The sequence below is a fragment of the Natrix helvetica genome (genome assembly GCF_964273705.1).
Source record: "Natrix helvetica genome assembly, chromosome: 3".
Taxonomy (NCBI): Eukaryota; Metazoa; Chordata; class Lepidosauria; order Squamata; family Natricidae; genus Natrix; species Natrix helvetica.
The window spans coordinates 75,502,949-75,519,806 of NC_138549.1; the positions used below are offsets into that span (position 1 = coordinate 75,502,949).

The 16,858-nt window shown below is 36.9% G+C and overlaps 2 protein-coding genes across 4 annotated transcripts in view; both read right to left on the reverse strand.

The window, feature by feature from the left end:
- The window catches only part of KCNT2 (potassium sodium-activated channel subfamily T member 2), a 229,928-nt gene that overhangs the window by 106,366 nt on the left and 106,704 nt on the right, over window positions 1-16,858 (reverse strand). For all 3 annotated transcript variants that reach the window (XM_081946388.1, XM_081946387.1, XM_081946389.1), the window contains 4 exons: window positions 13,371-13,430; window positions 9,299-9,373; window positions 8,204-8,287; window positions 6,161-6,255 (listed from right to left, as the gene is read on the reverse strand). In XM_081946388.1, the coding sequence (XP_081802514.1) occupies window positions 6,161-6,255; window positions 8,204-8,287; window positions 9,299-9,373; window positions 13,371-13,430 (314 nt within the window). The remainder of the gene's footprint in view (window positions 1-6,160; window positions 6,256-8,203; window positions 8,288-9,298; window positions 9,374-13,370; window positions 13,431-16,858) is intronic.
- Window positions 1-16,858, reverse strand: part of LOC309388775 (complement factor H-like) — a 499,219-nt gene that overhangs the window by 3,560 nt on the left and 478,801 nt on the right. The gene's annotated exons all lie outside the window — the stretch shown is intronic.

Sequence of the window (16,858 nt, forward strand, 5' to 3'; positions counted from 1 at the left end):
CTAATTTTTATACACCACCTACTACCACCTTTTGTTTCTCTTTGTCTGCCAAAACAGATACTTTGATCTGTTCACAGGGATTTTTTTTAATGAGATAAACATGGAAATTAGCTTAAAAGCAACCAATGTGGCTGTTATATGATGCTTTGCAGCAGTATATGCTGCTTTCCTATACCTGCATGCCATGCCATGTGTAATATGAAGAAATATTGCAGACAGAGGAAATAATCCTCTAGTAATTTTTAAAAATAAAACAGCTTTGTTACCTTGAGACTGGTGGGAACAATTTCATCATCTTTGAATTCCATGACATGTGGGAAATTTGTATGAATTGCCAAAAAATTCCCAAATAATTGCATTCCTAATCTGAAATATTTAGGAAGACCTATGGCTTACAAAACCAATGAGAATATTAAAACACTGTTAGTGTTTAGGAAAAAAAAATCACTAGTGGCAAGATGGTGTTACAGTGGTGATGGGTACACTATTGGAAGACGTGAAAGACCAGGTTAAGGGCAGATCATCACTGCATGATGGCACAGTGGTTAAAATGCAGTATTGCAGACTAACTCTGCCTACAGCCAGGACTTCAATCCTAACAGGCTTGAGATTGTCTCAGTTTTCCATCCTTCCAAGGTCGGTAAAATGAGGACCCAGCCTGTTGGGGGCAATATGCTGAGATTGTAAAATGCTCAGACAGTGCTGTAAAGCACTATGAAGCAATACATAAGTCAAGTGCTATTGCTATTATTTATGAGTTGCTAAAAGTTCATAACGTGATGACTTGATGGCACATAATCAACCAATCAATTGATGGATTTAATAATTTGCAACCCAGGCACAACAAAACAAAGCACTGCTATAAATATCTAAATTCAGGTATTATGATACTATAAAATGTACATTACAGTTGGAAGACAATGTTGTTCTATTCTGGTACTATTTTTATTTCAATGTACATTTGTCCAAAAGAGGGAGGGTATAACAATCAAAATTAGCTGCTATCTTCCTACATGCATTTTCTTGCTTCGTTTCACTTGTATGCTCCAAAGGACAGATTTCTGCCTGCCTATCCTGCTGCTTCACTTGAAAAATCAGACATATAAATTGGATTCTGTATGCAATTTAGAGGTAAAACTGTTATAATATTGCACTTTATGTGATTGAGTAGCCAATGATTCTTGAAAGCATAATACATCTCATTGTTGTTGTGTTGTCAGAGCAAGAATACAAAATAATAGTATTTGCTACTATTTTTAAGATGAATTATTAATTATGTGCTACTTTTAGATATAAACAGCTTTCCTTCTGCAAATATAGGTGCAGTATATACAGCTGGATTGAAACAACAAAATTGTGCAACTACATCATGTCACACTGGCAGGTCATAATCTAGAAAGCAAGATCAATTATTCAGAATATATGCACTTATTGCAATGAGCATGGAATTATGTTACAGAATCCTGGGATTGGCTGTGCATATTTTAGGCCCTTTTATTTAATCAGGAAAGCTTATCAGTTTTTTTAAAAAATTGCCTTTGATCCTTCTTTTAACAAAATGTTGGTTTTATGGGGAGGATATTAATTATCTAATTGATACCACAAAATGTTGAACTAGTCATCTTCAGTAATATTTTGAAAATGTCCACATCAAAAAATTCCATCACAAAATAAAAGTTTAATAGATCGTTCTCAGGGTGTTGTTATAAATAATGAAGAAGAGGTTATGCATATATATGCCTAGTCCTATTTTCAGAATCACATCCAAAGGTATTAACACTAATCAGTTTTCTGATCATTTAATTGGCAAGAAATGTAGTCCAATACTATGTCCAATTTCTTCATTGATAAGGCCTGTCCTGGAAATTTTGTTTTTCCTTTAGGCAAATTTATGACATAGAAGTGACCCTTCCCTACCTTAAATCTCTTGCCTTAGAATTTACAAATTATCTTCTCTACCATTCATTAAAAAGTCACAATGCAGCATTCATGGCAACACTTTCTTTACAGGCTAACATAAACTGTTCTCACACTTTGGAAAGTGACAGGTCATCATTCGTGGGAAGAGCATATTGTGGCTCACTGCAAACTGCTTTTGCAACTGTGATCTGCAAAGCATAAAACGTAAATTTCTAATACTGAACTTTACAGTCTATCCAAAATGCTGGGCCTTCACTTACTGTATTTGTTTCTAAGCTAAACATAAATATAAAAGCTGTTATATTGTGAGCCATTAAGGTCCATCTACCAAAGACTTTATCAGCCCTGTTTAGAACTTTAAACTTGCAAGATAGATTATTTGCCATTAAGCTAAGCACTTGCATTTGTTACATAGCAATACTTGGAAAATGCCACAATATTTATCTGTTGAATTATGTTGTATGGTACATAAATATTAACAATTTCTTGCTAAATCCATTTGTCTTGCCAGTAAATATCATATGACATATATTAATTCCTCCTAACACAATATTTAAAAATATGCTGAATTCTAGCATTGCCTATAGCATTTTCTTACTTCAGTGTGTGTGTGTGTGTGTGTGTGTGTGTGTGTGTGGTCTGTATGTGTGTGTGCGTGCGTGCGTGCATGTGTGTGTGTTTGAATCAGTTTTTGATGCCTGGTGATTGCCTGGACTAGTCCCTGAAATTTTCTTAGCAAAGTTTTGTGAAAGTGGTTTGCCCTTGCCTTCTTCCTAGGGCTGAAAGAGACTGGCCCAAGGTCACCCAGCTGACTTCATACCTAAGATAATCTCCTGCTTTCTAGCCTGATGCCTTAGCCAGTGTCACTCTAATAAACTGGCTCTCATCATGGATTTTAGGGGAGAAAAAATGAATAACTTTACTGCTATACATTATGGTTTTTATGCTTGACACTTCAGTAGATGTGCAAAGTAGTCTGGAAAGTAAGGCTCAAGATGCTTGATGAGCGAAACAGAACCTACTGTCTATGCCCAACTTGCCAAATCCTAATCCAGGCACAAATTTTGGAAAATTATTTATCTCAAATGACCAGAAGTTCATAAAAATGTTGTTTCACAAGGCTGGATAGATAAAAAAGCAAGCAGCAATCCCACATTCTCCTAAAAGTAATTGAGTAGAAAATGTCATGGATAGTTTCTGAAATAATTGCATTAAGAATTCTGTAAAGAATTGTATATTATATAAATGGTACAACTCCTCTGTGAAATTATCAAAAATAAGACATGGTTATAAATGAATTATTTGAGTAATTTATGCCAGAAGGAAGAGACTTCAAACAGATATTAATCACCAAAGCATATTTAATGACATCCAAAACAAGAACTACTTTATTCAAAACCTGTGATAAATACACCAAGTAGAAACAAAGCAAATTGTTAAGCAAGAGTGCCCATATAGTTAAAGAAATCAAAACGTTGATAGACAGTGAGATTAATTTTCTGTCAATAAAATAAAATCCCATTCCTGTTATAAAACAGATAACATTTCAAAGCCCAGGTTTTCTTTTTAAAAAATCATTATATTAATCTTTCTTACATATATTGGAGAATATACATGTTTAAAAGCACAGACAATTGGAAAATAAAACTATTGGTATAATAAAGAACAAACCCTCAGTTCTGCCATATAAAGCTTGTCTTTCTCTTAGTACATATTATGAGGTATAAGGGAGTGAAAAAATACAAGTCAGAATTTCTGAAATGATATATACTATCACAGAATAACTCAGAGTGCTATATAATTTGAATCATAATTGAGAAATGATCAATCAGCTCCAATATTCCATCTCATAAAATTTTAAATTGTATCTTAGATGTGGAACAAAGCAGCAGAATGGGGTAAATAAATCAATAATAGCTAAGCAATTACAGATATGAGGTCATAATTACCACTAATACAATTTTCTTAATCTATCAATTCTTATAATCTTATAAATTCTATAAGCAGCCAGAACGGTCCATTTCTAAAAATAGGGGTGGTTCCAAACATCTTGGAAAACTGTTGCTGTCACTATGACTTCAGGTCTGTGCTTAAGGGTTAAACTAAAATAAACTTAATCAAATCAAAATTAGTTTTTCTTAAGCTTTATTAGTCAGATTATAATTGAGAAACGCTGGATATCTTACATAGGCATCCTTTTTATTTTATTCACAATTTAGAACAATTCAAAACTGACTGAGGTAAATCCAGTGAGCTCCCATCACTGAAATTGGGCTTGGACCTAAACCTACCCTAACCTCTAAACCACACTCGGCCTTGTGTCTTTTTTTTCCCCCTACCCAGTTCTTCATTCTGGGCCCAGCTTACTATTTTCTTTTCCCCTAATGTTTTCCTACAAGTGCAGGGTCTGCTTTTAGCGGGAATCAAATATAAATCAATTGGCTGAGACAGGAATCGACCAACTGGATTGTTATCTGAGCCTGATGTTGTGGGCTGAAACAGACTAACTGTCATGTTTTCATGCTTAAGGAAGAACTAGAATTCATAGTCTGCTAATTTCTAGGCTGGTGCCTTACCATCAGACCAAATTGGGTCTGTGGGCCCAGCTTACTATGTGCTATTACAGTCTGACCCTATTTAGAAACTCATAGAATGGGGATAAAATAAAGAAAATAGTGAAGAAATATCAATTTGTTAGCTAAGTAATTTGCAATTGCAATTAACTTGAGGGGAAAATAGTTGGCCCCTCATTCAAAATGGCCTGCTTTACCAAGCTGACTATGCATTTTTGTCATTGTTATATATTAAAGTAATAAAATATCAGATGAGAAAAGGAGAGAGGGTAATGTATTGGTGGAGAGGGGGCCCTGATCCAGATACATGTGCAAAATTGATATGAATTTACTTCCACATGAAACCCCCTTTGATTAAGCTGATTTTTGCAACAAATTTTCAAACAAACAAGCTCATATCGAAAAAGTCAGACTGTGAAAGCTTTCTATGTACTCATTAATAGTTGGATAGAAAAGGAGTGAATATAAAGTACTTGGAAGGTGAGAAGACTCGGTCTTGACACAGAGCGTCTCTCTCTGTTTTTGTGAAGATGATTAGATTGTGATCAGACTATAAACTAGGATACTGTACACAGTTGCCTGGCAGAGTATAACAATCAGTATATGTAAGAAATTATCTAAAATATATTTACTAGTAACCCTTTAAAAATATAAATGCAGTAATTAAAAGATTCAAAGGAACAGCAATATAAACAAAAGAGAAATCAACAGAGGACTGTTTTAAACCAGCCTGAATGTGATTTCAATTACCATGATAGATAATTGCTTTATTTCCATCCCTAACAACTGTGTCATTGGTATTTTTGTCAGTATTTAGTTCATTTTCCCCCCACTCTACAAGGGCCAGAACAAGACCAGAATAAAATGACACATAATATGCTGGTGTCTGCAGATGCAGAAGGCAGCAATAATTGGTGTAGGTCAACTTGCCTTTTTTCTTCATCTTTTCCTGTCACTTACAAAACACAGGCTTGAATCTGAACATAATGTTCCCTGGCAAGTAGCACTAGCCTCCTTATCAGTGATAGATTGCTGTCAAATATTATTATTTCCCGTAACTCAAGAAAGGGAGAAGACTTAGGGAGAAAAGAAGGCATAGTTTGTAATATTGTTACCAGTCTTTAGCAATTATTCTGTAAAGATCAAAGGTAGCAAATATTAGCAATGCAAAATGGTGTGACTTCAGTGTTTTATAAAGGTTTGAAGAGAAAGCAATTAAGAAGTTCATTTTAAAGTTCAAATTTGATTTCAGGAATTATGTAATCATAACAAAAAATGAGTATAAAAATATTGGGGGGAAAACAAATTTAATAACCATATTCATCAGGTTTCTTTAAATCCTTTACTGATGTGATTTGTAATATTTACCTGCATCCCAATGCTAGTGTTGTATAAAGAAAAGCTTTCCCCAGGAATAGTTTCTCCCTCTGGACCAATTCTTGGGAAGACATACAGCAATATAACGGCAATATAAACAAAAGGGACAGAGGTTTTATCTCCCACTTAATTAAAGGAGTATGTACCTGAACTGTAATATTTTCACAAAATGATTATTTACATATATATTTTAGTAGTCTTTCGTCTGTCATTATTTATTTTCCTAAACAAGACAACATTAGAACTTTGGCTTGGAATAAAAAAGTAATAATAAACTACATGGAACTTACCATGTAAAGATAAGACACAGCAATGTAGATATTAAAATCAGAACTTGATTAAACATTGCAGACTGTGTGCGCTGGATGGCTCTATGAAGATCATTCTATTTGAAAAGTCCAACCAACAACAAAATTATGAAACTAGCTCATTAAATAAAATGTGAGGCAGCAGCCAAGAAATATGCAATTTTTTAAAAATGAAAAAGGCAGTACAGTTAAATAATGAAACAGTTAGTTGGGCTTTCTGAAATGAGGTGTCATCAAAGCTAACATTACCACTAAGTCACAGGGTGCCCTTTCATACAGAATATCAGAAAATGGGTCCATAAACATCAATTAACCATATATGAAACCATAATTCCTTAAAATTACATTGTAATTTCAGCCACTTATGGCTTAAGAAGTAAATAAGAAGGCTTTAGATTCAGAATGAGAAACAGTGGGTAATTTTGCTTCAATTTTACAATATTTTCATGACAGGAAAAAGAACACAGAATTCTGCATATTTTGTGTCTTCTGGGGCTGAAGGCAAAATTTATAGAACAAATTGCAATAAGCCAACTACAGGTAGTCCTTGATTTACAACCATTTTTTTGCAAACATTCAAAGCTTCAATGTCACTGAAAAGTTATTTATAACCAGTCCTCACACTTACGACTATCACAGCATCCCCAACTGGCATGTTTTTATGACAGTTGCAGATTCCAGGGTAAAGTTAACACCATTTGTAACCTTCCCAGATGGTTTCTGAAAAGCAAACTCAACAGGGAACTAGATTCACTTAATGACCACACAATTCATTTAACAACTACAATACTTCATTTAACAATTGTGGCAAACATCTGTGACTCACTTACCAACCCTCTTGCTTAGCAATGGATATTTTGGTTCTAAATGTGGTCATAAATCAAGAACTACCTGTAGTTTGCAGTCACTGTATGGCTAACAATAGTTTTATCTGTGACCAGATTACCAAAAATCGGTAAAGCAAGTAATAATTACTGTTATTTCTCTTTAGCAGATGGAAATCAAAATTAAAACATTAATGGGACTGTTCAATAAAATCTGAATTTAAATGATTTCTTTTGAACAGAAGCTAATGTTTATAATCATATTTGCCTAGATTCCAACAGTACTGAAATGTCCTCCACTCCTCTGCTCGCAACAGAATACCTTATGCCACCAGACTTGAAATGTTGGGCTTAGACAACTTAGAACAGTGCCGCCTTCGGTCTGACCTAAACGTAGTACTTAAAATTATCTGCTACAATGTCCTACCTGTCAATGACTATTTCAGCTTCAACTACAACAATACACGAGCACACAACATATACAAACTCAAGGTAAACCGCTCTAAACTCGATTGCAAAAAGTATGACTTCCGCAACAGAGTGGTAAATGCCTGGAATACACTCCCTGACTCTGTATCCATTTCATGTATTCATAATTATGTTTATATTTATATCTGTTACCTAATACATGCTTGATAAAAAAAAAATGAAGGACCTTTTTGCTTTTTAATAAGAACTTTTGAACTAATATTTTCAAAATGAATGCAGGCCTCTAAGCCAAGCATACCAAGCATAAATAAATATAGTTATTTGCCAATTTCCCTATATTTATTTATCTCCCCCCTTCTGCCTAACAGCATAGCATAATAGCCAAGTATAATTAGTATTTATTAAGTTGGGACATGAAAAGATACTCAGGTGGAGGCTAGAAAATAAAAACAGAATCAAAGGAATTAATGCTGGACCAATAGTTTTATTATGAAAATAAATAACACATTTGAATTCCTACACTAGATATATCACTGGAAGACAAAACAGGCAATGGAGAATTCCAGCAATACAACTTCAATATTCAAAAAGCAAATAAGCTAACATAACTAAAGTTAAACTAATTTATTCCCATTAATTTACAGTGGCTTGAATCTAAAGACCATGATTTACATGAACTATAGAACAGACATTTTTTTTTGCATTGACTGATAAATAGAAAATGTATATTTTTTTCCCTTCAAATAAATCTTAGCTACTTTGTCATACTTACAATCATATTCTCCAAAGCATGTTTAGCAAGCCAACAATTTAAAAACACTGGGATAAATAAATTCCTTAATGCAGGACAGAAAATCTAAGAAAAAAACAACAACATCCAAACATTCATTCACTGTAATTGCATCTAAATACAGAAAAAATACATCTAAAATACTTAAATTCCACATATCTGTGTTTTTTGACTTGACAACAGCAGAGCTGGCAAAACTATAACAGAACACAATTCACCTGAGTAGGAACAATTTTGATATTTGATCCATTATTTTTCAATCCCAATGCTTACTTTTGATTAAAATTATTGTCCCAATAAAATCTCCAGAAACTTACTTCTGAAGTGAAGTTTACATCTAAACCAAAATAGATAGAACTGAATTAACCATGGGTTAATGGCTACAATTTGTACCTCCCTAAGTTTAAGTGTACTGTACTTTGTTTGCTTGAGTTAGGATCAAGACGTAATAGACTGGTGTATGTGTGAGTGTGGAGGGGATGATTAAAAAATATTCCATAAGGCACTTTTGATGGTGGATGTTGCATAAAATGAACAGCAGATATCATTTTACAAGGGCATAATTTTGAATTCTGATATCCATCAAACAGAATCATCTGCAAGTAACATTTAACACAAGTAATTTTTCAAGGATCATATATGATAGATTACAAAATGACTTGAAAGGCACAATCTGCATGGCAGTGGGATTAGTGCAACATAATTGATGAAAAATGCATTTTCTGTTGCCATTACATGCAATCAGAATCAACCAATCTTATTTCCAATGGACCTGCCTCCCTTCTCAAATTCTTATACAAAGAGTTGTTTCAATCTCTACTATGTAACTAATAAATAATATCACTATGGGGAAAATGAATGGGGTTTCCTGTGAACTAGAGATCACGAGTCATCTGTTCATATTAAAAGAAAAAAGAAAAAAAATCAAATCAAGGAATTTGTGCTGAGCATTAAAATTGAATGGACCTCATAATTTTCCATATATTCACAGAAAACCTTGCATTTCATGAATATAATTTTCCAGTCTTCACGTCGCTGTTTCCTTTCTTCTCCCATAAAAATCAGATAGAAACTTACCGTAATGATGAAAGGAATAGCATTGATGATTTCCAGCAGAAAAGGAATGCGTACGACTTGTTCCCATATGTTTCCCTTTTAAAAATCAAGGTAAAATAAAATGCAGCATTAACAGCCAGCAATATATTTTTTTTCCATAGTAATACCATAATTCAACATGGGTGATACATAGCAGCATGCAGGAGTTATATATAGTTCACTGAGAAACATTCAAATTTCTTATTAAGCAAAATAGAGCTCTACATAGCAAATCCTTTTTAGAAGAAGGAGCTGGAGTATTGTCATGTTTGACTAGATGTAAGCTAACGAGCTCTGTCTTCTGCCCAGGTTAGCTTAATATTCTCTACCTTGTTTCCCCGAAAATACGACAGGGTCTTATTTTCTTTTTACTTACAAAATATGGCCTTGGGCTTATTATAGGGGGGGGCTTATTGTTTTGGGGTTGCCAGGCGGCTGCTCCCTTGAGAACTGGCTCCCGAAGAGCCGGGCACCGCCTCAGGGGTGAAGCAGCCATGAGGTGACCAAACTCACGAGCAACCGCCTGGCAAACCCCCTCTCCAGCCGGGCAGAGTGCCATTCATTGACCTAGGGCAGTGGTCGGCAAGCCGCGGCTCGCGAGCCAAATGCGGCTCTTTAAACATTTTAATCTGGCTCTTCTGTGTGCCGGGCGCCCACTTCCCTCCCTCCTCTCGGGCTTCGGAGGGAAGCTTCTGCAAAACCCCGGCGAGACAAGTCTCCCAGGCTGTTATTTGCCGAGCTGTACGCGCGCGCCTGTTTTCCACGGTGTGGAGCAGCAGCGAGATTCTGGGCGGCGAGCGATGATTCCGGGGGCCATCAGTGGGGGGGCAGGGTCCCCCCTCGCGTTCCTCATCTTCCCGGATGGCCCCCGGAATCATCGCTCGCCGCCCAGAATTTCGCCGCTGCTCCACGGTGTGGAAAACAGGCGCGTGCGCACAGCTCGGCAAATTAAAGCCTGGGAGACTTCTTGTCATTCGCCAGGGCTTTTGAAGAAGCTTCCCTCCGAAGCGTTCCGAGGGAGGGCTGTAAACTTCCCTCCGAAGTCTTGGGAAGTTCTGAGGAGCCCCCCAAGCCAAAACGCCGCTGCCAGGTAGTTAAAAGTACCTCTCTGATTCGTCTCTGTCAGTCTCTCTCTGATTCCCTCTCTCACTCCCTCTCTCTGTCTGTCTGTCTCATTCACACACACTGTGGTCACCTTGTTGAGTGTTCCAATCACATTTCAAATGTGATTGGAACACTCAACAAGGTGACCACAGTGTGTGTGTGTGTGTGCGTGTGTGTGTGTGTGTGTGTGTGTGAATGAGACAGACAGACAGAGAGAGTGAGGGAGGGAGGGAATCAGAGAGAGACTGACAGACACACACACACACACACACAGAGGGGGAGGGAGGGAGAGAAAGATAGACAGACAGAGAGAGAGACACACACAGAGTGAGTGATTAAGTGAATGAGTGAGAGACAGACACACCCACATACACAGAGTGACAGAGAGAGAGGGAGGGGAGAGAGACAGAGGGAGAGACAGAGACAGACACACACACACACAGAGTGAGTGAGACACACACACACACACACACACACAGAGTGACAGAGATGGGGGAAGGAGGAGAGAGAGACAGAGATACAGAGAGAGAGAGACAGACAGATAGACACCCAGAGAAAATGACAGAGGGAGACAGAGAGGGAGGGAGGGAGAGAGAGACAAAGAGCCAGAGAGAGAGAGAGAAAGAAAAAGAAAAAAAGAAAGAAAGTGGGAGAGGGAGATGAAATTAAAAGCAACAACATACAAACCTGACTTACTCAACTATCCAAGGAAATGCAAGGCCAATGTTCACATTAGTGGTTGTGACTTTGTCAGTCATTGTCAGGATGTAATTTTCTCTACATTGTAAGGCAAATTTTACGGAATTTAACGTTATCGATAAATAATATCGTTCTAAAGTTTTTATTTTATTAGTTGTGTTATTTGTATCCTCCCGACCTATGTGGATACTTGCATGCGGAATATTCTCAATAAAAACTTATTGAAACTAAAAACAGTGTACCATCCTATGTATTTTCGGTTTTAAAAATGCGGCTCTCCAAATAAATTTCAATCGTGGTTTTGGCGAGATTTGGCTCAGTTGAAAAAAAAGGTTGCCCACCACTGACCTAGGGGGTATCCCTAAGGCACCAAGCCACGTGGCGCTCTGCCCGCTCCCCAGCTCCCGCGGCTTGGCACATTCGGGATACCCCCTAGGTCAGTGCAAGGAGCTCTGCCCGGCTGCAGAAGGGGGTTGCGTGAGCACCTGTTCCGCCCCCAGCAGGCATGCCTCCTAGCCTCAACATGTCTGGGCCCAGCTCTCCCTGCAGCAACCACTGCTGCCGTGGAGCTCCAAGCATAATGTTTTCTCCGGTTCAAAACTCCCAAACTCGGATGCCGAGTCTTCCAGCAGCGGCCGCTCTAGGAGTGTGCTCTGTGGTTGTGGGCTGGTTGCTGGAAGACTCTTTGTTCAGAAGACTCTCTTACAGAGAGTTTCAGCAGCCAGCCTACAACAATAGAGCGCACTCCTAGAGCGGCCACTGCTGGAAGACTTGGCAGCCGAGTTTGGGAGTTTGGAACCCGAGCAGACGTTATGCTCAGAGCATGGTGGTTGGTGGCTGCTGCTGCAGGGAGAGCTGGGCCCAGACATGTTGAGGCAAGGGAGCAGCCGCCCGGCAACTCCCCCCTCCGGCCAGGCAGAACGCCACTCCCCAACCTAGCGGTATCCCGAAGGCGCCAAGCAATGTAAGCATCTTTCTCCCTCCCTGGCTTCTACGGCTTGGCACCTTCAGGATACCGCTATGTCGGTGAGCGGTGCTCTGCCTGGCGGAAGGGGGGAGTTGTCCAGGGGGGTTATTTTCGGGGGTGGGGTTATATTTTTGCCCACGCGGAAAATGTGGCAAGGCTTTAGTTTCAGGACAGGTTGTATTTTCGGGGAAACACGGTAGAGATCTCTATTTACTAACAGCTACATGTACAGGCATGAGTTTTCATATGTATGTGTGTGTACATGTGCAACTGTACCTCTATATTTCATGTATGTATGTAGATAACCAGTTTAAAAATGGCCAAGGAATGTATACCAAAGCACTCTTTCAGTTAGTGGTACAGTACTAACAAAATAAATAAATCTGAAGAATATTTACTCAATTTGAATATAAGAAGCGTAGATAATTGAAGCTTTTCCTAAATTTCCCATTTTTTATCATTGTCATTATTAGAAGTATAAAATGCTTCCTAATATTTAAAAGAATATAGAGAAACCTTACTACAAAAAACATAGCACAGATTTCATTCAGAGTAATTAAATATTCAATTACATTTACAAGTCAAATGTGATCAATACAGCAACAATATATTTTAATTTCTAATAGGTGCATGCAACGGAATTATACAGTTTCTGCATTCTTTTTCCTGATATTAAGATGCCGCATCTCAAAAAAATAGTATGTCACAGTATCTGGCAGAAATTTGCTTGAAAAAATGTGCTACCATCAACTAAATTCTTTCTTTCTTTCTTTCTTTCTTTCTTTCTTTCTTTCTTTCTTTCTTTCTTTCTTTCTTCTTTCTTTCTTTCTTTCTTCCTTCCTTCCTTCCTTCCTTCCTTCCTTCCTTCCTTCCTTCCTTCCTTCCCTCCCTCTCTCTCTCTCTCTCTCTCTTTCTTCTTTCTTTCTCCAATTTATATAGCCACCCATCTCATCACACAAGTGACTCTGGGTTGTGCATAACAAAGCAAAAGCAACTAATAAATACCAATATTAGTTTCTGAATAAATATTTAGAAATTAATACAAAAGATTTAAAGTGCATGGTAGTTGGAGAGAGAGAGAGAGGGAGAGAGAGAGGGATAGAGAGAGACAGAGAGAATGAGAGATTTATCAGAATTGCTAGGGTTTTAAAAATAGAAAATTCTGCTATTATCTATATATTATACTTGAAGACTAAATATACTGCTATGCCTAGAGTATCACCCTGCAAAAGAATGGATCATGATGTGATTTGGCTCTGGGAGAATATAATAATAAGTACTTACTTTGTAACTGAGATAACTCAGTAGTGTAGTTTCCAACAGACTTATTAAAGCCACTGATACCTAGAAGAATAACATGCATGAAAAATTCAGCAATTTCTGAGGACTAAGCAAGCATAGAAAAAATATGTAAAGGATTCAGAATAAATAAAAACTATGTGAACAACAAGCACTGAATGTAATCTTTAAATTTTCAAAATCCTTCCATTTCTTAATCTGTGCCTTGTTGTATAATTCAGAAGATAAATGCCTTTGCATTTTGAATATCCAAAACAACAGTGCTTTATACGTTCTATTTTTTTCTTGAAATTGGCCAATATACACTTAAAGATTATATTTTTTTCCCAGCATTGTAGACATTAATCATTCAACAACAGCTAATTTGTAAAGACAAAGTATTGATCCATACAATAACAGAAAACAGAAAAGGGTCTTGCCATATCAGACTAAGAATGATTTTGTCCAGAATTTGATTTATTTCTGTATTCTTTTTCCAATACTGACCAACTCAATACCTCTGGCATGCCAGAAACACAGTATAAGCTTCCCACTGCTATTTGACACCCATGTCCAATATTCAGAAACCTTTCTACATTTTTATACAATAGACAATAATTAACATGAACTGAAGGCAGCATTACAGAGAATCAGTAGCATTTACGTCATACACAGAATTGATAGAATTGTGTTTCATCCACTACCTGGGTCATTTGCCAATATACTAATGCTTCACAGAATCCAGTCATTTTTTTTGGAATTTGTTCAGGTTTTACATGCATTATACTGAAATTAATAGCAGTTGCAGAGTAGCATTCCTCGGTGGCTTATATTTACAAAACCATTATAAATGCCAAGTGATATTATCCAAGTTGATACCTTGATTCCCCAATAAATTTGACTATCTGCACATCTCAAAATACAGTATGTTAAAAAAGAATTTTACTACGTCACTTCAAACTAGCAGAACCCGATTATTTTCAAATCTGGTATTAAAAACCAAACAAATGGCTTAAAATAACTGCTTAGCTACCCAATTTTCTAAGAACTGGTATTTGCAGAAACATGTCATTACTGAGTATGGAATTCTAAATAAAAGATTAGCATGAGCAACTCTAATTTTAAACTGACATCCCAAGTTAATGAATGACCAGAACTCGGAACAAAAGCATAATCAAGATTCAGCACAGATATTACAAGTTGTGAAGGTATAGAACATCAGCAAGATTGCAAACATGTTGAAATGGCTCCAAATAAGTAACACTATTCTAGCTGAAGTGAATTAGATGCTGCAATTTTCATGCTTCATTTTGGTGACAGTCTTCAGAATTCTAAGCGTCTCAATTCTCATAATCCCTTAATTTGGGGTAGAGTCTGAGCAACTGGATGGAGTGGAGCATTTGCTGGCTGGATGCCCTTCCTGAAGCCACATGAAGTCCACAGCAGATATTTTTTCTTTGTGTGCTAGGGGAGAAATACCTGCTGCTATCTAGGATTGAACTCTCAACCTTCCAAGGAGGAGGCCAGTGTCTTCACCATTAAGCCACTCAATTCTTAGTATCTCAACTTCACTGTTAATTATTTAGAGGGTGATAAAATCTTACAGCAATTGTATGTGCAGGTTTTTATAGACAATGTGTTCCCAAGCCAATAGATTTAAAAATAAGACATCATGTCAGCCCTAGAAACTACTATTATTATGCAATCAAGAGGATGGTCTGCATTGTTAAGCAGGGCTGTTCCTGCACTCCTATCTTCATGTGTTAGAAAAGATGTGAAGGATTAGGCTTGAAGAATTTCCTTTAACCTTACAAGGAGAAGGAAATTTAGTAGTGCTTCTACCTTCCTGTCAAGGAAAAATAACATGTCCAAATGCTGATAGGAAGTACTTTTCCATTCCAAATGTGCTCAGGCATAGAGTCTAGATCTCAGTACCAAATAAAAGAATTAATGTTATTAATTCACAAATTGGCAGCATTTATTTCTTCTATTGTTATAACAATTTATATTGCCATCCATCTCACAACTGTGACAAAGAAAGAGTGGCAAAGAAAAGAAACTCTAAGAGGAAAAAGAATAGTAAATATATGAAGCCAATATTCCAAAGCTGACACAGCAGCATCTTCAGAAATTTAGATTTAAGTAAATAGTATAGATAAGGAGGACGGGTAGAGGGAAAGAAAACAATTTCTTCCCAGTTCCTTTTGAAGGGCCATTAGGCAGCATTGTACAATTCCACAAACTGCACAAAATGCACTAATACATCTAAGTGGTAAAAATGTAATCATAGGAAAAAAATAATTAGCAGGCAAAGAAACAAGCCCTGAAGTAAAATTAGTTCTGACGATGCAATAAATCTACCTTCTAAAGGTCTTTTCAAGTGACAAAAGGCAAATGAAGAAGATGATATAATTAACACTTATAGTTGGATTTTGAAAATGCTTCTGACAAAAACTTGGTGGTTGAGGGATAAGAGGCACTGTTCTTTACAGATTGTTAACTGAGTGGGGAAAAACCCCGAAGTGAAATGTGGGGATAGTTGAGCAATTTTCTCAATGGAAGGAAATAAGAAGTGGAATGCCACAGAGCTCTCTGCTGAGATTGGAGCTTTTTAATTTATTCATAAATTATCATGACTTAGGCTAAGCACTCTGAGCTGCCTAAATTTGCAGATGATACTAGACTATTCAAGTTAATGATAATGAAAGTGTGAAGAGCTACAGAAATGAAATTTAAACTGGATGAGTGGGCAACCAAATGGAAAATACAGTTCAATGTACGCTAAATATAAAAATTAAGCATGATATGCAGAAAATGGACAGAGAAATTTTATCAAAAATCAGGACAGAGATTATTCAATGAAACTGTTTAAAGTTTTAAATTTAGTACAGCAACCACAAGCAACCACATTTTTCCACACAGCACAGAATTAATTTGAGGAGTTCCATGTTACAAAACAGGAGGACAGCCACTAGCTTGGTTTGTTTCAATACTGGTTCATAGAGAATAGATCTGCAAAGGTTATTGATTATTCACTATTACATAGGTTTGGAGCCTCCAAATATCAGTAGCAACAGAAGAACAGTGTAAGTGTTGTAAATTCCCCCTCCCTCCTGCTTTGAACCCCGCTGAGGCATCTGGTTGGCCACTGTGACATGTGATGCACAAGTGCTGCACTGAAATGGTCTAGATCGACATATGAATTTCTATTTTATCTTCTTATGGTTTTACTGATGCCATCCAGATTGAAGCTCTTTTGTAATTATGCAGTTCTTGGTGTTCTCTGAATTTTATTACCGCATATCATCAGTGCATCTTTTGTAATTAGTTCTACAGTTAACTAAATATTTCTTTCAGGATATAAAAGTTGCAAAAAACAGCAGTCACACATCTATCTCCAGATATCTCTACACATCTCTTGTGTAACATCTATTAAGGCTTCTATTGTGACTTAGTAACACAGTACAAGTTTCCTCTTCTGTCATCACTGAACA